We start from the raw sequence: 20,780 nt of genomic DNA on the forward strand, positions 1-20,780 counted from the left end.
TGAGCTTAAAATAAATGTTTTTTTATTTAAAATGAAGAAGTGAAGTAAAACTTAAAAATAAGTAAAAATTTGTGATGATTAAAATATTTGAGATAGAAATAGAAGCATGAAACAAAAACAAAAACTAACTTTCTCAATTTTTTATAAATTTTTCTTAATTTATTATACATGAATAAATGTTTCTAACATATAAATGAGGAAGTCCGGGCCAAACAGCCGATGATGTCTTTGACTTGGTAGGTAGAGCTGGCGGGGCAAGACAAGTCAATAAAACAACGCCATCTACCTCGACCTCGAGCTTGTAAAAACAAAACAGAACTCTCTTCCAAAAACCATGGTGTGCATCCGAAGAGCCACCATCAATGACCTCTTAGCCATGCAAGCATGCAATCTATTCTGTTTGCCGGAGAATTACCAGCTCCAAATCTACTTGTACCACATCATTTCCTGGCCGCAGCTCCTCTATGTCGCAGAAGACTACAACGGCAAGATTGTGGGATACGTCTTAGCCAAAATGGAAGAAGAGGCAACACCCGAGTGTCACGGCCATATCACTTCTTTAGCTGTTCTCAGAAGTCACCGAAAACTTGGCCTTGCTACGAAGCTAATGATGGCTGCTCATAGCGCGATGGAACATGTGTTTGGCGCGGAGCATGTGTCGTTGCATGTCCGGGAGAGTAATCGGGCTGCGTTTAATCTGTACACGGAGACGTTGGGGTACAAGGTTCATGATTTGGAGGGAAAGTATTATGCGGATGGGGAGGATGCTTATGTTATGAGGAAGATTTTCAAGGGGTAGATATAGATATTTTCTGCATGTTCATCGATAAGTGGCCTGTTAATTAGGAAAAAACAGGAAAGAAATATTTTAAATTGTCCAGGTCTTTGAAATTCTCTAATTGATTCTGTTTGGAAAGCTGGATTTCATTTGAAATCCTCAATCAGATATGATATCTGACATCTCTTTAAATTTTATATCTGGGGAAAATAATAAAAAATTTGGACTATAACTACGTTATTCATTTCAAGATGTACACGACTATAATCCTATAATCTTAGTAACTCAATTATTGTCAAAGAATTATAATATTAGGTGAATAAATCATAAAACTAAATAAAAAAATAATTATAGTATTTAGATATATAAAATAATACAATATCTTGAAATTATAATGATTTCGAATATAGCGCTCAATTTTATTTTGGCTTAAATATGTTTTTACCATCGAAATTTAACCGATATACACTGACCATCAAAATATCAAAAAAATAGGGTCAGAATACCTAACCCGAACCCGACCCGCACTACCCGCGGGTAACCCGAACCCGACCCGAAAATTAATATTTATTAATAATTTTTTTTAAAATAATAAATAAATATTATTTTAATCCAAATAAATTAATTTTTATTAAATTAAATAATTTTATATTAAATTTAACTAATAAATTTTATAAAAATAATATAAATAATATAAATAAATATAATATTTATATTATATATTAATTTTCGGGTAATTTCGGGTAACCCGAAAATAACTCGTTTTTTCTGGGTTGATTTTGGGTCAACCCGAACCCGAAAAACTTCAACCCGAATTAGTATTTTGCGGGTCGAATTCGTGTCAGCAAAACAAATTAAAATACTGAAATACAATCAAATGAAACATAAAGATGATGTGACGGAAACTAACTTATTCGTTTCATATATGAACAGGTTGGGTTGGTTGAGGGTTATAATATGTTAAATCCTGACCCAACCCAATTTATTCGGGTTTTTTGAAAATGAACCTATTCAACTATCGGTTTTGAACGGTTCTGTTTGATCGGTTCAAAAGAGGGTTGATTTGGATCGGGTTTCGCGGGTTGGGTCGGTTATGTTCACCCCTAGTTGTCGGGTCGGGTCCAATATTGCCACCCCTAGCTTGTAGCCATGGCAAATATTTCTCTTGTACTTTCGTGTTTTTATGTACTGCACCCTAAACCCGAATCCGAATTGTTTCGATTTCGTGTCTGGAACACGTACACGAACCGTATTATTTCGTGTCAACACGAACCGTACACGTTAGGTACATGAAAAATTTCGTGCACCTTCCGTGTACCACGAACGGTCCAGATGAATTGTACACGAAATAAACACTTGTACACGAAAGTTCATGAATTTCACAATAAATCTATTTTTTTTTACAATTTTTCTGTGCCAAACAATAAATTAGACATATAATAAATTCATAAAATACCATAAATGAAATAACAGAATTGAAATTAATTAAAAAATATATAAAAATAAGTATAATATATAGTGTACTTTCATGTCGTTCGTGTACTTGTATTAAAAACTGAACCCGACACTAAATATAACTGTATTTTTCGTATTCGTGTACTTTTGGTGTTCGTGTACCGAATATTGAAAATCAAACCCAACTTTTCGCGTCTGGTTGCTTGGCTGCATTCTGCAGGTGCTGTACGTCCCTTCTCGTTCTTCGTGCCAATCGCTATTTACTTTGTTTATTTTGGAGAAATATTTATTATTTTTTAAATTAAAGTTTTGATTTTACAAATAATTTATAGTTACTCTCTCCGTCCCAATGAATAATATACATTGAGATTGGACACGGAGACCAAGAAAAAGTGTAAGAAATGAGTAAAGCTAGATCATAGATGGAAAGTGGGTGAAGTGGTGGGACCCACTTATTTTTAATAGATGTGAGATAGTGGAGGAAAGTAGTGGGTGTAATAGTATTTTTATTATTATCGAATGAAGATAGTGGAAGAAAGCAGTGGGTGGGTGTAACAGTGTTTTATTTTATAAAAAGTTGCTATTTTGAGAATGTATAAAAATGATGGGATATCCAAAAAAAAAAACTGCATGGAATTGACCGAGACGGAGGGAGCACAAAAGAATTGGGCCTCAATTTTAATAAAAAGTTATTTCAACGTGAAGTTAAATCTAGGGTCCAAATATCTATTTTAAAATTAAAAATACATTTTTAAAATTTCTGAAAATTCTGAATGTGTAAAATTTACAAAAATAATAGTTTTAAATCATTTCTCTATTTTTATAAATAATGGCTCATAATTATTTTCAAATTACAGTAATTAAAATAATCATATTTAACTTTTTATATACTTTAAAATTTTTAAGAATATATAAAACTACCAAAATTTCAATAATTTGGTAATTTAAATCTAATATGATCTTGTGGCACAAAAAAATACAAATTTTAATGGTGACAAATTTAAAATTTTAAAATAATAAAATAACCCGCTCATACAGAAAATAAACAACTAAAAATGCACAATTAACATGTTCAGGAGTTAATCAAATAATTGCACTGAATTCAAATGATGTTATAAATGATATAACCGTTTATAATATTATATCATTAATAAAATTTCTCAAATATATGAAAATTCATTTTCTATGCAAATAAATAAAATAATCATTTGCAAAATTATTTAACATATTTAAATAATTACAAAACATAAAAAATTATCACCACTAAAAAATTAGAAATATGATTCAACATTTTTCTTTTTGCAAGTTTTACATATTTGAACTTTTAAGAAATTTTAAAATTTTAATTTTAAAATATTTTTGATGCTTTAAATTCAAATTCCACTTGAAATAATTAATTGGGTTTCGCTCAGAGGTAGTTTGGTTATGCAGTTTAAAATTTTCAAGCTTTCCTTAAAAAAGCTTCGGTACATACTCCCTCTGTTCTAAAATAAATGTCGTTTTGATTTTTTACACGTAATTTGAAGTGTAAAAAAATATCTTTCCACATGTTATTTTTCAATTTTTTTAAAATTAAAATATAAATGTTAAATTGTATTCAGGAAAAAAAATTTAAAAAATAAAATATAAAAATATGTTTTTTATACGCATCAAATTACGTGTGAAATGATGTGGCACAGGGATAGTATCATGTAAGGCTTTGCCCAGTAGTAAAAAAAGGCAAGCTTGTTGGGAATGCCGTCAAGCTGTTTGATAGTATTATTATTAATAAAAAATATAGCTTTTAACATAAAATTGGGCCGCACTTCCTTTGTAATTATAAGTAGTTTCAAAAATCAAAATTTTTATTACAAAACCAGAAAACACAGTTTATCTCTAGAACAAACAAAGCAGCTAGCGAATTGGGGTAAAAGAAGGGAAATTAGAATTTGTGAGGACTTGCCAGAAAATCATAGAAATCAATCGAGTTAGATAATTTGTTTATGGCTATTTACATTTTGTGTACTCCCTCCGTCCCACCCATTTCTTTATACTTTCTTTTTTGGGGTGTACCATCCAATTCTTTACATTTCAAAACTTACCAAAAATAGTCAATGGGTCCCAACACTTCTCCACTTTTCTTTCCTTTTCACACTACTTTTACTCCACCATCTTCTTTTTATACATTAAAAATCAATGGGTCCCACCACTTTACCCACTTTTCTTCATCTTTTCCACTACTTTATACATATTTCTTAACCTCCGTGCCCAACCCATTCGATAAGAAATGGGTGGGACGGAGGGAGTATATAACTATATATGCAGGGGTGTATGTGTTTATACATACATTTTCTGAGCCTACATAGGCATAGCTACGCAGTACACAGCCTACACTCCTTACCTATTCACTCTCTTTCATAGCAATTATAACGCACTCTCGGTCGGTTTTTTTCACATTTTTTGATTATGGTTCGGTTGAACCGTGGTTGAAGGGTACAAACCACAAAGTGTCGGCCTTTTATTTTATTTTAGCGAGGATATAAAATAAACCCAGGCCTTGTAATTTGGACAAGCCCTGTTACTAAACCCCAAGACTTCATCACTCTGTAAACGATAAACCCTTGTTAAACCCCGTCGCGATTCGCCGGACGATCTATACACACTCCTCCATCTCATCACAATCTATAATCACACCATGGGCGTCAACGAGATTCAACGCGAGTACGTTTTCTTTTATTCTCATCATTCTTTTGTTTCTTCATTGTTTTTACATGTTAAATTATTACTGTATTGTTTAAACTAGGGTTTATTTGTGATTTTATGCTTATAGTTTGTTGATAGCACGAGCGATTTTATGTTTGATACGCGTTGGTGAGATGTCCGGATGATTATCTATGCGTATTTACGAGAGAGAGAGAGAGAGAGGGAGGGAGGGAGGGAGAGGGGGAGAGAGAGAGAGGGGGAGAGAGAGAGGGGGGGGGGAGGGAGAGGATTATTAGCCAGGGAAGTCTCCCTAATGTTGCCTTGCTGGATGTGTGTGAGAGACATTGTTCTAAAAATTGGTGATTAATTAATGACCGATTAATTGACCGCTTATTGAATACCTATTAAATACCCGATTATTTAATTAAGCATCCTATTGATTCTGATTAAGTCCAATTCGCGCTTTTTACAAAGCGAGGAAAGGAGGGAGGGAGAGGATGATTATTAGCTAGGGAAGCCTCCTTAATGTTTCCTTGCTGTATTATAAAAAATGAACTCATGTGCCTATGAACTGTTTTTATCTGAGACCTTATTGTGCTAATAATTCGTTGTTTTTTATTACGTGATATTTGAGGTCTATAAGAGTTATCTGTATGAAGTAATTTGACTTGTTTATAGTTGCAGATAGATTGATATCTCGGGGGATTGTCGGGTCCATTTTAACTAATTAACCTTGTAACTAATACCAGAATAGAACTAATATCAGTTAAATCCAAGCAATAAGAAGGTATGGAAGCCTCCTTAGTGCTGCCTTGCTGGATTATATATTTTTTTAGTTGGGGACTCTTTACTATTGTCTTTCCTTTTTATATTGCCATTTATTGGAGTTGCAGTTTGATCATATAGACATTACCATTGTTGTTCTGCCTTGATATTGTATAGAACCATCTGCTGACAATAACGTGATCCAGTAAATTTAATTTGCTTGACAATGCTCGACCAATTGTTAGACCGGAGGAGTTCTTTGCGTTTTGTATATCTTTCGCTTTATGCTATAAAACATCATTTACTTGCATCTTCAGAAACAATTTTCTTTTTCGCAGTGCTGAAATCGACAAGCAATTTCTTGCTGCTCCGGTAAAATCAACTGTTGATAAGTTCCAGCTTCTTCCGGAATTTTTGAAGGTAATTTTAAAAAAAAACTTACGCTTTGATGGATTTTTAGGGGATATGTTCCAATGTTTAGTCTGATTTCGTCTTGTTTTGTTTATTATTTGTTATGTGTCAAGTTGTTTAGCTCGGATCATCTCATCATTCCATGTTTCTGAATTAGTAAGTTATATCATTGTTTGTTATTGTTCCATTTTGATTCTGAAGGAGAATGATAAAGGGCTGCAGCTCGTACACTTCAAGATACAAGAAGCATGAAGCTCTGTTGCTTGTCTTCTTGTAGACTTAATCATATAATTGAAAACTATTTGGAGGACAGTGAAAAACATTTAATGAATAAAACTATAAAGTGCCTTGTAGCTTCGGGGTTTAATGACATTGTTATTATGTTTTTAAAATTTTCTTTCCAGTTTCACCCACACATCTGCCAGAACTTGGAAGTGAGAATGTGTCAGTGTGGTTGTTGGATGATGAGATTATTAGGTTTTGAGATCTAATATGCTCCATTTAGAGTGTCACTTGGCAACAGCATGATGTGTGTTATGTTTTAAGTTGTAGATAGCCAAGTTGCAGATAGCCAAATATGATGTCCACTAATGATAGTTCTGTCTTCTTCTTTTGGAGCTGTAGGTGAGAGGCTTAGTGAAGCAACATCTTGACTCTTTCAATTACTTCGTCAGGACAGGAATGAAAAATATTGTGCGAGCCAATAAAGAGATAAGATCCACTGTTGATAAAAATGTTTATCTCAGGTAACACTTAATTTTCTGCTCCACCAAGCTTAAATTATTTTACAATGTGTTTGTACTGAATTTGCTATGAGATTCAGAGTAAAAGTTTGCCTGTTCCGTCTGCCTTATGCATGCTTACAGATATAAAAGTGTTCGTATTGGTGAACCTTCAGTGGTAGTCAATAGTGTCATGGATCAGCTCAATCCTCACAGATGTCGTTTATCTGACATCACGTAAGTGTCCTTCCCTATTTTTATTTTGTGAGGACTTTTTGGGATAAGAAATGTGCTATATTTGGCAATTCATTGTAGTCAACAAGTATTAGTATTGAATTACAGTTTTTTCATAAGAACTGAATTGTTCCCAAAAACATAATGTTCCCTTCTGGTGTCCATTTTCAAAATTTTGTATCATAAAATTTTGCTGGCATCTTCACATGTTATTTACTGATTCAATCAGACGTTAGTGTCCCAAACTACTCTTGCATATCTTGTCACAGTCATTCTCATACGAACCCCAAGCAATATTTTTTTACTTTGCGAACTCTAGCGTTTCATGGCTTCATGGTGAAATCCACTATCAAACAAAGCGGATCCTAAAAGTGTCTATGTATATGACTGTATGAGTAAAGTAAGGTTGTTATTTTGTCTCTCCGACAGATCAATAGCCATTTTAAGTTTCATCGATCTGTGTTCTTAACTTTTAATAAACTCACTTTTCCCTGCCCAATATATGTTCTAGGTATGCTGCTCCAATATATGTTGACATTGAATATGTTACAGAAGCTAATGGTAAAAAAAGCATAGCGATGAAGGTATTTTTCTTTTTACCATTTCAATGTTATACTTTCAGTCATATATATACTCTAGCAAAAGTTCTTACCATTTGTGTTCTCAGAATGACGTAATCATTGGGAAAATGCCTATAATGTTAAGAAGCTGCTGCTGTCTCTTATATGGGAAAGATGAAGAAGAACTGGCGAGATTGGGTTAGTCAACTGAAATTTTTTGATGTAAACATAAATATTATATGATTTAAATATATATATAGTTTACAGAGGGTGCACTTTTGGTAATTATAAGAATTTCAAGAATGATTTGTGCCTTGTAACTTTGTATACCCAACCATAACATAGGCAATTAGGCTTCCAATAGGATTCACGGATCGAGGTCTAGGTACTATGTGTAAGCAGACAAGATAATAAAGTATTTTCTTTACGCATTAGGTAAGCATATAAAAGTTATAATGGCGATCAATCTTTCAGCAATATTTATACAGACACACACACACACACACACACACACTACACACACACACACGTCCCTTTGATGCTCAATTGAGTATCTGGGACAGTTCATTGTAACATATGTATATATTATCTGTAGTCTTCTGTTATTTCATTTACTGTTTGATGCTAATCTTTCTTTTTTCTTTATTAGGTGAGTGCCCACTTGATCCCGGAGGATATTTTATCGTCAAAGGAACAGAAAAGGTAATTTCTTTTCAAGTGATTCTAGAATTTGAATAAAACATTACTTGAGTCATAAAATTTATAGATAGAAGGCTGTTAGTAACTATAAATTATAAATTACTTCCTTTGCATGACTGCTGTGTTTTCTTAGTTGTTTCCAGTTTTCACTGAGGTTTTAGAATTAGATATCCTACCATCTATTGATTTTGTTGTTTAGGAGTTCCTTTTTTATTCTAACATAATTGTGTAAGTACAGAGTTTCATGGTTTAGTGATTGTCTTTTAAATTCTCAATCGATATGTGGGTGTGTGTGTGTGTGTGTGTATAAAGCGTTGGTCAAATAAGTTGAAAGTGCGCCTAAGCTCTCGTGGACTCTTGTATTCATTACATCAATGCTTGTTTCAATTATTTCCCCATATAATTAATGCTCTAGTTTGCTTTTTTAAATAATGCATCTGACAATATTCATCTTGATTTTATCAACATTTTGCTAGGTGATTTTGATTCAAGAACAACTTTCCAAGAACAGAATTATTATTGACACCGATAAGAAAGGATGGTAAGCAGATTCAGATAATTGTTTCTTGTTATTGTAAACATGTTTCGTTACTATATATTATTTTTTTAATTTTTTTTAATAAGACCAACCTTAGAGAAAGAATCTTGGGATTGGGTACCGGAAATTGAGAGGATAAACATTAGAGTGATCAACTGGGGTGCATATATGTTAAAAATATAGGTGCTCCAATTTTAGAATAGAGGGTAAGTGTTGATTACAGGCATTAGTAAAAAGTGTATATTAATTATAAAAATTATCTTCTATCAAATTATCAATATTTTTCAGGCTTGATACTCTGGTTTTCTTGTGGAATGGGAAAAAAATATCTTAAAAATGAATAGATATTACTAGTTAATTGGTAGATATTTTCTAGGGTTTCATTTGTTGTCAGTACTTGGTAGTTTTTGGAACGGAAACATTATACATATGCTGTTAATAGAACTTATTAAATCATTCTGCAGCCTCTGCACTCTGTGTATCCCATCATAGCAAGCCAACAGTAAACAAAATGTTGATATTGTGTATAATTTGTGTGGGCCAGAATTAGATTGAAGAAATTAGCTTTAGAATATATGATGCCAGAACTAGATGCAACAAACTAGTTATAGAATAGATGACGATAAGTGCTCACTCAAACTTTGTGAAAAAATAGAAACCAAATTAAGTGATAGCCAAACACTGTTTTCCTTTATCTTTTGGATTGTACTCCTTATGATCAGGATAGTTACTTACATGACCTGTTAGAATGTATAGTTTTACTTGAACTGAAAAGAGGAAGAATTTTGATACAGGAACTCAAATGCTGCTGATGTTTTTAACTTCACTACTTATGTGAATTGTACATGAATATATAACTTGCTGCATACTTTTTGGAGTTGTTAGAATGAACCGCAACAGAACCAACTATACATACTGAGTTTATCGAGCAGGGTTCCTGGAGGGTAAAATGTATAAGACCTTACCCCCATACACAGAAGAGTAGAAAGTCTGTTTCCACAAAGACCCCCCCGCTTGAAGAATATAGAATACAATAATAAGAGTATTTTATAGGAAAACGAGAGACGAACATAAGAAGGACACGGTATAAAAGACAAGTGACAGCAAACAAAAATTCTACAACATCTGGACATAAAATAAAACAAGAAAAGAATAATAAAATAAACATCTATTCAAATAATATTAGAAAGTATTTTTTCCAATCAATTGATAATATGGCTTTTGTATGCAGCAATTATTGTTTTATTCGGTGGCTGCTGATCTCTGCTATAGCTTTCTATGAATTCCATTCTTTAAGATGGCATCATTTTGTACTTCTTGCAGATTAGACCATATATTGAGAATATGATGATTTATTTAAATGCACCAATCTTGTAAATTCATTTTTATCACCACACTATCAGTAAATTAAATTATGTTTCTCCTTTTAATACCTCTTTAGTGTCCAAGCCTCTGTTATGAGCAGTACTGAAGCACGAAAAAGTAAAACAGTTATAGTAATGGAGAAAGAGAAGATTTATTTGAGTCTGAACCAATTTGAAAAGAAGGTAAGCCTCTTGCTAGTTACAAATCAGTTTTCTTCAATACCTTGTGTGTGACAGTTGATATTTCCAGATTTATTCTGTTGTTAATTTAAAGAGTTATAAAATTTCTTTGCGATTTTGTAGGTGCCAATTATGGCAGTTATGAAGGCTATGGGTATGGAGAGTGACCAAGAGGTTGTGCAAATGCTTGGAAGGGATCCTCGATATGGCGCATTACTTTTGCCTTCGATTGAGGTAAATTTATTTTGGTTTTGATTTTCATATTCCCTTGAAATAAGTAAGGCAATTAAATGAGCGAACACTTATAAAATTGTTAGTTTCTTCTAAAAAACTCCAATAGAATTGTTTTACGTGGAGTTCTAATATATGTAGTGAATCTGTAAAATGTCTCTCAAACAGTAGTACTGTCGGCTATTGCCCTATCTCATTCATTATTTGCAATTTTATTAGGTTTGTTGCAACTGACAGTATTTTATTTTCATTAGGAAATGGATTTTTTTTATTACATTTCTGTTTATTTTTTTGTAGAATAATTTCGTGTGGTTCTAATTTCAGGAATGTGCACTACAGCACGTTTACACACAACAGGAGGCCCTGGAATTCCTTGAAGGAAAGGTTGGCTTACTTGGTGTAAATCGATTAAAATTTGATAGTTTTGTTTTAGTTAAACCTCATTCTTTTCCTTCTTAGTGAAAAGATCCTTGTTATCAACTTGGATCAGAGAACTTCTTAAATGCAACAGGTGATGCATTTTTTTTTTAAATTAAAACAAATAGGTTACTTTGCTGCTAGCATAAATTGGCTGCTTGTTAGAATGTCATATTATTGTAGTTTTTTTATTTAACTCTTCTTAATGATGTAATAATTTGTTTTGTATTTGCAATTTTCAGTTAGCAAAGTCACGTTTTTATAGTGCTTCGGTTGAAAAGGTCTCCTCTTCTGTACTTGCCTTTTATTTTTTGGAATTTACTTTCTTTCTCGTAATATATCAGTTAACACTTTCATTGTGGTGAGCAGGAAGGTCGAGCTTTCGTTATCCTTCGTGATGTATTTGTTGCTAACATTCCAGTAAGTGACAGTTTTTATACATGAATAAAGACATTTTATGTTGCATTCTCCTCTGTAATCTTCTTCTTTATGCAATGTGTGCATGAAATTTATATGCAGGTCCGAGAAAACAATTTTCGATTGAAGTGTATGTATGTGGCTGTAATGATGCGACGCATGATGGAAGCAATTATTAACAAAGACGCAATGGATGACAAGGTAATTTCAAGAATCTTGTTAGTATATCTTTTTTACCTTCAGTTGACGGATTACTTAAGGAATTGGTCTACTATAAATAATGCTCTCAAGCAAAATTACTGATTATTGATCTTTAGTTATCTTCAGTATGTAAGGATCTCTTTTTAGAGAGCATTAAGAAGTTCCCTTTGTTTACCTATTGCCATACCCAGAGATGTTTGAGAGTGAGAATTAAAAGTCTACTGTGTGACTACAACTCAATATTTCGGTTCCTCTGTTTCATTCTAATGATTCACATTTAACTTGAAGATCTGAACTATATACTGAAGAGCTCGTGCTAATTGATAGGATAATAAATTTTGTGTCAAATCTTGTTACTTGTACCAACTTTATTTTAATATTAAATGTTTTTAATTTTTGTAAGTTAGTTACATGGTTTACACCAATTGAATAATATAAATTTCTACTTGAGTACATTAAATCACATGGTGTACTAACCATGTATCTCTGGTGATCACTTGAGCATTTGTGAGTACACCTTAATTTCAGTTAAAAAGGCCTTGTACACTTGGTACATATTAGTGAACATTGTTGTGCAACTATAAATTTGTGTATCCTTGTATGACAGGAATTAACACTGTTTCAAGTGTTGTAATATCTGTAGATTGATTATTAATTACAAATAAGGTCTCTGAATATGTTTCTTGGAACTTTAATATTAGCCAATTTTTTTATCTTGCTAACCGAGTATTGTATGTATAGCTGGAAAAAGTTATTGAACTTTGATACAATTATGATTATTCTATGGGTTTGCATTTTGCTTGCTTGATGTTAGGCTTATTATATATACTTTGTAAAACATTAATCGAGTGCCATCATAGTTTGGCATGTTTGTCGAAGGCTTTACAATGGCTATGATATGTGCTACTGACCATGGTCTCTGCCAGTTTCACATTTGTGTTGTTAAGTTTTTACATTTTTGTTCATCATGATTCCCTCGTGTTATAGGATTATGTGGGGAACAAAAGATTGGAGCTTTCAGGGCAATTATTATCTCTACTCTTTGAGGTAAATATTTTATATTGCTTACTTTCTATTATAAAAAAAATGCAAGGGAAGAAGTATAGTTTCTGTATTATATAATGGAACATGTATGACAGGATTTGTTCAAGACTTTGAATGAAGACGCTGTGAAGGAAGTGGATGCTGTCCTCAACAAGCCAAGTAGATCTCGTTTTGATTTTTCTACTGTAAGTTAGCAAGAGATACATATTTGGAATCTTCCATTATATTATTGTCTGCCATATTTATCATCTGACTTGATTTTGGGCTTCTACAGTATATTACTAAAGGTAGAATCACAGTTGGTCTAGAGAGAGCCCTTTCTACAGGTAACTGGGATGTAAAAAGGTTTAGGATGCACCGGAAAGGCATGACACAGGTGTCTTACTTCTTCCTTCTTCCTTTATTATTCATTAAATTATATCTTAGGAGCCATGTAGGTTAAGCATGCATATCTTTGCAGGTTGTTGCTAGACTTTCCTTCATAGGAACATTAGGTATGATGACAAGAATCCAACCACAATTTGAGAAGTCGAGGAAAGTTAGTGGACCTAGAGCCTTGCAACCTAGCCAGGTAATGCTAATATAGTGGCTTTAGAAATTTCTGCAGCTGGGTTATTTCCTTGCACTTATGTTTGATAATGCTGTATTAATGACTTCCGCATGCAATGATACTGGTATACCGTATATGTATTAAATCTTTTCTCTTGTAGTGGGGAATGCTTTGCCCTTGTGACACTCCGGAAGGTGAAGCATGTGGTTTAGTAAAGAACTTAGCTCTGATGACTCATGTTACAACTGATCAAGAGGAAGGCCCTTTAATTTCTCTGGTAATTGTTCTGTCTTTTAATTATAATCCAGGGTTGTACTAGAAGCTGGCGAGTTGCTAACTGTTATGATGTGGGTCGCATTTAACTGAAGTTGATTGTACCAAGTATATTGCAATTATAAGTCTTATGACTCATTTTCTAATCTTATGATACATGCAGAAAGTTTAAGGGAACGACATTTGTCTAAGTGTTGTGGTGGATTTGCACTAATTTTCTTTCTAAAATAAACATAAGCTTACTTATAGTTGAGTCCAAGGACAAATTCTATTTGTAGGACCTCGTTCACAAAAATAAATACTCCAAATCCTGTAATTTATGAAGTAAAATAATGACACTGATGTTATGTTTGTTTACCAGAGTTAGAACTATCATAGACCATAGTTCGTTACTATTGTTAGTCGAACTATCCATCCTCCAAGAATGTTAACTTTTTTAATTGTTTAATAGGATACCTGTAGTAATTCTATAATTATCAGAACTATATTGGCATTTAGGTATTGCTTGTTTCTCTCGAACTAGATTTTTATCACCCCTTCTTTTAAGTTGATTGTTTGTCAACATTTGAGTGTCTATATTACATCGGATTGTTTGTTTTTAATCTGTATAAATATTGCACTGGATCACTGCCCAGTTGTATCATTCCATGTTCTAAAGTTTTCGTTCTGTCCATTACATTTTCTGAAAGTTACTTCTATTTTTTGTCTAGTTAAGTACATAAAAGGAATGATTTTTTTCTATATGCTGATTGAGTTGTCGTTTATTGCTTTAGTTACCAATAATTTTTTAAAGTGGTTGTTATGTTCTTTATCCTTTTTTTATTGATTTCTGCCAATAACTGCCGCAAAACATTGATAATATTTAATTGCTCTGAGTTTTATATTAATAATTGTCTATAAAACATTGATCCTTTAAGCTCATGTGCTTTACATTAATGTTCATACTTTATATGCTTGAATTGTGTTAGTGCTACTGTTTGGGTGTTGAAGATCTGGAATTACTGTCCGCAGAAGAACTTCATGCACCAAACTCATACCTGATTATATTAAATGGGCTTATTCTTGGCAAGCATCGGCGACCAAAGGTATTTTGGTTTTCTTATAACTGATCCAAAACTCTTCTGTATTTTATAGCGGATCTTTATATTAGTATCATTCTTTTTGCATTAGTAATAAAGAGAATGTATATAAAAATGCATCATTATGTCTTTCTTTTATTGTCCAGCAATTTGCACAAGCAATGAGAAAGTTGCGAAGAGCTGGTAAAATTGGGGAGTTCATTAGCATTTTTGTGAATGAGAAGCAGGTAACTATCATTGTCTCAGAATGTAGTACAATTTTTGAATACATAGTATGATCCAGGTAATTCCTTTAAACACTTTCACATTTTAGCATGCATCCTAAAATGGTATTCTAGCGTCAAACCCACCTTGCCATAATATTGTCAATTATTTTGGTTGGTCCGAAGGTCGATTGTTGCCCCAAAGAAAGATAGGTCCAACCTAGAAATGGGACTGAAGTGAGGATGAGTGATAAACACATACTAGCTCACTACTCGTCCGATGCACAGATCTTCTTCAGTACTCGCTCCGTCCCTCTCATTTCTTTACAATATTCTTTCACTGCTTGGCATGCATTTTAAGTTGTATGTAAAGTATAGTTTCAATTTTTTTTTTTAATTTTTTTAATCTTTTTAAAAAATCTGAACATCAAACTTTTATTCAGAAGAAAAAGTTCAAAATAATTTAAAACTTTACTTTATAGGAGCATTGAAATGCGTGCAGAGACCTTTGTCCCCAACAGGGGGATAGAGCGAGTAATTATTAGAATATTTAATAATAATTTAATAATTATATAATCATAGAATGATTTTACAGTTAATTTATATAATCATAGAATAATTGTATAATTCTAATTTACTTTAATACAGTGTTGCATGGTTTACTAGTCGTTTGGGTATGTGGTACGAGATCGGGTACATAAAACGTTAGTTTTTATGAATCAGGTACGATGACCAGTGAATCTGATTCGCGGGTCGATATGAGGATCCCTTTTAAGTGATTTTCAATAAACAATATTTAGTCTAGATATTGTTTTTATGATTAAAATATTTTTTTGAGGTAATTGCATATCGCACCCCCTAAGTATCGTTCAAAAACGATAGAGTACCGATACTTTAAGAAACTCAACTCGCACCCCTTATCTTTACTTCTCAAAACCGATATGCACCCCCTGCCGTTAACTTCCGTTAATTCAGTGTACTCCGTTAAGTCTGTATATATATAATTGCAATTCGGACCCCCTAACTTACGTTCAAAAACGATATTGTATCCATATTTTTGAAAACTCGAATCGCACCACCTATTTTTACATCTCAGGAACGATACACAACCCCTCCGTTAAATTCCGCTACCTTCCGTTAAAATTCTCCCCGTCTCAATTTACATGGCCCTTTTGTTTTTTTGGGAGTTAAATTGACTAATTTTTTACCAACTATTTGAATATATGTATTTAAAATAGAAATTTACATATTAAAATAGACTAGATACCTCTATTAAAACAGGCTAGAAAGTATATTTTTAATGTGTAACTTTCTATTTCCTAAAATAATAAATAAATATTTTTTAATAGTTGGTCAAAAATTAGTCAATTTGACAAGGGACATGTAAATTGAGACGGAGGAGTATTTTAACGGAAGGTAACGGAATTCAACGGAGGAGGTGCGTATCGTTGTAAAGATAGGTGGTGAGATTTGGGTTTCCAAAAGTACAGGTATAATATCGTTTTTGAACGTAAGTTAGGTATAATGTGCTTTTTTTATAAGCCTCTTGTCGTTTAATCAAAAAGTAAATCTAGCCTATTTTAATAGAGGTAAATAGTAGGGGGGTCCGAATTGCAATTATCTCTATTATTTGTGAAATTCGGACCCTCTATTATTTGCGAAAACAAATAGACTAGATTTACTTTTTGATGATATTTTTTTTTAAATTTTTGTTTAATTAAGTTATCCCCAAGTCAAAATGATTTTACATATTGAATTATTTTAAATTTTTAGTGACATGTGTATTAGGTATTTAATATACACTATTTTAAATATAAAAAATAAATATCATGTGATATTTATTATAAATATTACATAAATTTATCTATTGATTAAAATATATAAATTTTAATTATTTTGTTTGGAAAAATTGATCAAAAAAATATCATCAAAAATTAAATCTAGTCTATTTTAATATGTAACTTTCTATTTTCTAAAATAATAAATACATATTTTCAAATAGTTAGTAAAAAATTAGTCAATTTAACTCCTCAAAAAGCAAAAGGGACATGTGAATTGAGACGGGGAGAATTTTAACGAAGGTAGCGGAATTTAACGGAGGGGGTGCGTATCGTTCCTGAGATGTAAAAATAGGTGGTGCGATTCGAGTTTTCAAAAATATGGATACCATATCGTTTTTGAACGTAAGTTAGGGGGTCCGAATTGCAATTATATATATACCGACTTAACGGAGTGCACTGAGTTAACGGAAGTTAACGGCAGGGGGTGCATCTCGGTTTTGAGAAGTAAAGATAAGGGGTGCGAGTTGAGTTTCTTAAAGTATCGGTACTCTATCGTTTTTGAACGATACTTAGGGGGTGCGATATGCAATTACCTCTATTTTTTTTAATCTAAAAATATAGAAGTTAATGAGAAAATGAAATTTAAGGTTATTGAGGACTTTCAATACATATTTATAAGGGGATTTATATTGTTTTTTAACCGAGGCATGTCTTGTGTATCTTCTTATCATCTTCCCAACACCTTCCTTTTCTTATTTCTTTTACTAAAGTACGTTTTCAAAAATAATTTTAATCAAGATAGTGTCAAGTTATTTTCCTTTCTTATTTCACCTAAGTTAAAGGTGGATAAGTCCGCGAACTGGAGCGTGATCCCTAGTGATCCGGGTCGAAGAGAAATTGTATTCTGGAACGAGGGAACTGGTTCCCGGTTACATAGGCTGACCCATGAACCATGCAATACTGCTTTAATATATTAGAAAAAAGAATTAGTACTGCACAACTGTAACTTAATCATATATCTGCGCACTAGGAATTTTTTGTTTTATGTTATGCACAATTAAAACAAAATAATGGAATATCATACTATGCCCTGTTTTTTATTGGTAATTAAGACCCAGGTGGTAAGGATAAATTTTTTATTTTTCGTCCAGTTGATTTATCTTTTCACTATCTTGATATTTTTAAATGCTAAAAGTTGTTAAAAGTTAAATTAATGATAATAACAAATAAAAATTTGGCAGCATTGCCTCTACATTGCTTCAGATGGTGGCCGGGTATGTCGACCTCTTGTAATTGCTGACAAGGGTGTATCAAGAATTAAGGAACATCACATGAAAGAGTTAAAGGTAAGTTGCTGTTTATGTCTATCTTTCCATTATATCCTTGTGTGTTATGTGATAGACATTTATTACTTTGTAGGACGGAATGCGCAATTTTGACAGTTTTCTACGGGAGGGGTTGATAGAGTATCTTGATGTTAATGAGGAGAACAATGCATTGGTATGTTTAACTGTAGTGTATATCATATTTTTGTTTTGGGCACTGCCTAAAGTCATTTTTATTCTATATTCAATGCATATAGATTGCTCTCTATGAAGGAGAGGCTACAATAGATACAACGCACATTGAAATTGAACCTTTTACTATACTGGGTGTTTGCGCTGGATTAATTCCATTTCCTCATCACAATCAGTCACCCCGAAACACATATCAGGTTCCAGTTCGTTCTTTATATTTTGGACATCCGCATTAATTTGGATTAAAGTGTTTATTGAAGTGATCTTTTTGTTGGCATTATCCCCTCAGTGTGCAATGGGAAAGCAAGCAATGGGAAATATTGCTTATAACCAGGCAAGTTGTTATTTAAAATCCTTACATTGACTTTACTTTTTCCTACTGAGTTGCATGGAGCCTCTCCCCACATATTCAACACATGTAGTTGACTTTTGTATTTTCATACACACATATATGTACACTTTTTTCCTTGTAATATCATTTCAATTTTGATTTTTGCTCCATTGGAAAGTCATTTTCACTTGTTTATACCCGCTGTTTGTAGTAAATGAAAACCCCTTGCACAAACACACAATTGTGCACGTGTTTTTGTAAGATCTACTGATGTGGAGATTTTATGCGAGAAAAAGCCATTGTGTATGGGGTGGTAGGAAACTAAATCAAGTAAGAATAAATAGATGCACTCAAAGAGCAAATCTAATAGTCATATTATAAGAATTAAATGGACGGACTTCAGGAAGTAATTAAGTAATATGCTATCTTTAAGATTCTTTGTTTTGTCTCTTATATTCTTAGTATCATCTATAAGAGAGTATATATAAGCATCTAAATGAACACAATCAATAATTTCATATGAGAGTCTCCCAATGAGAGGAACATAAATGAATCCCTACCATAACCGGAGTAAAAAAAACAAGTCGAAGATGCCCAATGGGGACTAATATTAATGTTAAACTTGAAGACAAGAAGTCGCCTGTGAAAGAAATATGAAGAACTCTATTTATCACGCTATCCTTGTGTCAACTGTCGGGGAAACACCTTTCTTACATGAGAGAAGTACTATTTATAAGGATGAACTCTGGTTCTCGATTACTATGATGTTGTATCTAGCTTTAAGTTCTGGCATTTATTTTGTTGGTTAGTTCTCTTTTTTGCCACTTTGGCTCAGTTAGAGTTCTCTGATATATGGATTGACCTCAGTCTGGCGAGGGAAGAAATTAAATATGTCTTCTTAGTAACATCCTTATCTTCTTATACTTGCAATTCGCAAACACTTAAATGATACCATTGTTTTCTAACAATACCAATTGATAAACAAATTTCATGAATAGACTAAGAAAATTATGTATGTGAACGGGGAAGTAGTATTAGCAATATAATGCTGAATTTATTGTATGTATAGAATTAGTCATAGCAGATCTCGCTATTGGCTAGCTGTGGTCAAATATCTGCAAAAAAGTGGATTGCGAAGGTTCAAAAAATGCTGAACAACAGCCACAATTGAAGCTCTATGTAAATAGGATTAGTTAGACACCCAGGTATAGATTGTACTTGTAGTACAATATTGAAATAGGGTCTTTCCAGTGAATGAAGTCTTTCTAACTCAATAACTTTATCTGCATATTTTAAGATTTCAATAATTTTGATTGTTAAACAAGACACCTTAGGTGATATCTTCTCTTTTCTCACTTCTTTTTGGGTAGCTGATACATTGCTTGCCTGATGATAGTTTTTTGACTTTATCTTTGCCATTTGCTTTACTTTCTCTGTAAGAAGCTTAGTTAAGGTGATCCTGTTTGCTCAACTGTAAAAGCTTTCTTTCCCTTCAATGATCTCTCTGAAATGGGCGATACTGTTAGTAAAATTTTAAACTCTTATTGATTGGCGGGGCTTAGATGCATTGACATCGAATTTCATATTTGTGCAGGCTGTGCTGTAGTTCGGTATCATATTATTAGTTTTAAAGTCTTCTTCATAGTACTGACATACTATTTTTGGTGCTGCAACTTTCTGTCTGAAATGATATTTACCTTGTGAATATCTTTTTTTGTTCTGCAGTTATGTCGCATGGACACACTAATCTACCTATTAGTGTATCCACAACGGCCATTGCTGACAACACGGACTATCGAGCTGGTTAGTGTATTGTAATTTGTGCTACTTTACCTATTTGTGTACTGTAATTTTTGTATTTTTGGTTCGTGTATTGTAGTTATTTTATTTTGGCATTTTTAGGTTGGATATGACAAGCTTGGAGCCGGTCAAAATGCAACTGTTGCGGTTATGAGTTATAGTGGCTATGACATTGAGGATGCAATAGTTATGAATAAATCCTCACTTGATCGTGGTTTTGGCCGTTGTATTGTAATGAAAAAGTATGAAACTGAATACCTTTTGTTTTGAGGTCTAATCTTTTAGTGACACTGGGCACTCTCAGTTCTTTTGTACTTGGGTTGGTATCAATAGATTCTGTTTGACATGTATGTGTTTTTATTATAGGTTGTCTGCTGTACACCAAAAATATGCGAACAACATGTCGGACAGAATAATTAGACCACAAAGAGATGGACGAAATGCAGAAAGAATGCAGGTAGTCGCCATCATCTGATATTACAACCAAAGCAATTTCTGTCTGAGTGTAACTTTATATTGATGTGTTTTTAGCTAATAAATATATTGCA

General features: G+C 32.8%; 2 protein-coding genes across 6 annotated transcripts in view; both read left to right on the plus strand.

Annotated features, from left to right (window-relative positions):
* The first annotated feature begins 334 nt into the window (after positions 1-334).
* On the plus strand, positions 335-799 carry LOC108226777 (N-terminal acetyltransferase A complex catalytic subunit NAA10). The gene has a single exon (XM_017401767.2). The coding sequence runs from the start codon at positions 335-337 to the stop codon at positions 797-799; it is 465 nt and encodes a 154-aa protein (XP_017257256.1).
* A 3,940-nt stretch (positions 800-4,739) lies between these two features.
* LOC108227863 (DNA-directed RNA polymerase III subunit 2) overlaps positions 4,740-20,780 on the plus strand; it is an 80,883-nt gene continuing 64,842 nt past the window's right edge. For 4 of the 5 annotated variants that reach the window (XR_001808123.2, XM_064079598.1, XM_064079597.1 and 1 more), the window contains exons 1-28: positions 4,771-4,933; positions 6,019-6,100; positions 6,716-6,837; positions 6,958-7,050; positions 7,559-7,631; positions 7,715-7,805; positions 8,257-8,309; positions 8,783-8,847; positions 10,286-10,391; positions 10,512-10,622; positions 10,944-11,003; positions 11,279-11,317; positions 11,406-11,456; positions 11,556-11,654; positions 12,642-12,701; positions 12,794-12,883; positions 12,973-13,074; positions 13,159-13,269; positions 13,409-13,525; positions 14,490-14,606; positions 14,747-14,827; positions 17,826-17,930; positions 18,004-18,084; positions 18,167-18,298; positions 18,391-18,435; positions 20,158-20,235; positions 20,335-20,474; positions 20,599-20,689. Coding sequence is in view for 3 of the 5 variants with exons in the window: in XM_064079598.1 (XP_063935668.1) it covers positions 4,908-4,933; positions 6,019-6,100; positions 6,716-6,837; positions 6,958-7,050; positions 7,559-7,631; positions 7,715-7,805; positions 8,257-8,309; positions 8,783-8,847; positions 10,286-10,391; positions 10,512-10,622; positions 10,944-11,003; positions 11,279-11,317; positions 11,406-11,456; positions 11,556-11,654; positions 12,642-12,701; positions 12,794-12,883; positions 12,973-13,074; positions 13,159-13,269; positions 13,409-13,525; positions 14,490-14,606; positions 14,747-14,827; positions 17,826-17,930; positions 18,004-18,084; positions 18,167-18,298; positions 18,391-18,435; positions 20,158-20,235; positions 20,335-20,474; positions 20,599-20,689 (2,421 nt within the window). In the remaining 2 variants the exon portion in view is untranslated. Of the gene's footprint in view, positions 4,934-6,018; positions 6,101-6,715; positions 6,838-6,957; positions 7,051-7,558; positions 7,632-7,714; positions 7,806-8,256; positions 8,310-8,782; positions 8,848-10,285; positions 10,392-10,511; positions 10,623-10,943; positions 11,004-11,278; positions 11,318-11,405; positions 11,457-11,555; positions 11,655-12,641; positions 12,702-12,793; positions 12,884-12,972; positions 13,075-13,158; positions 13,270-13,408; positions 13,526-14,489; positions 14,607-14,746; positions 14,828-17,825; positions 17,931-18,003; positions 18,085-18,166; positions 18,299-18,390; positions 18,436-20,157; positions 20,236-20,334; positions 20,475-20,598; positions 20,690-20,780 lie in introns of all 5 variants that reach the window. The other variant, XR_001808121.2, reaches the window with a different exon arrangement.

This window comes from Daucus carota, chromosome 6 (assembly GCF_001625215.2).
Source record: "Daucus carota subsp. sativus chromosome 6, DH1 v3.0, whole genome shotgun sequence".
In the NCBI taxonomy this organism is placed as follows: Eukaryota; Viridiplantae; Streptophyta; class Magnoliopsida; order Apiales; family Apiaceae; genus Daucus; species Daucus carota.

Coding starts and splice junctions, on each gene's coding strand:
- LOC108226777 (XM_017401767.2), top strand. CDS start 335: ATGGTGTGCATCCGAAGAGCCACCATCAATGACCTCTTAGCCATGCAA.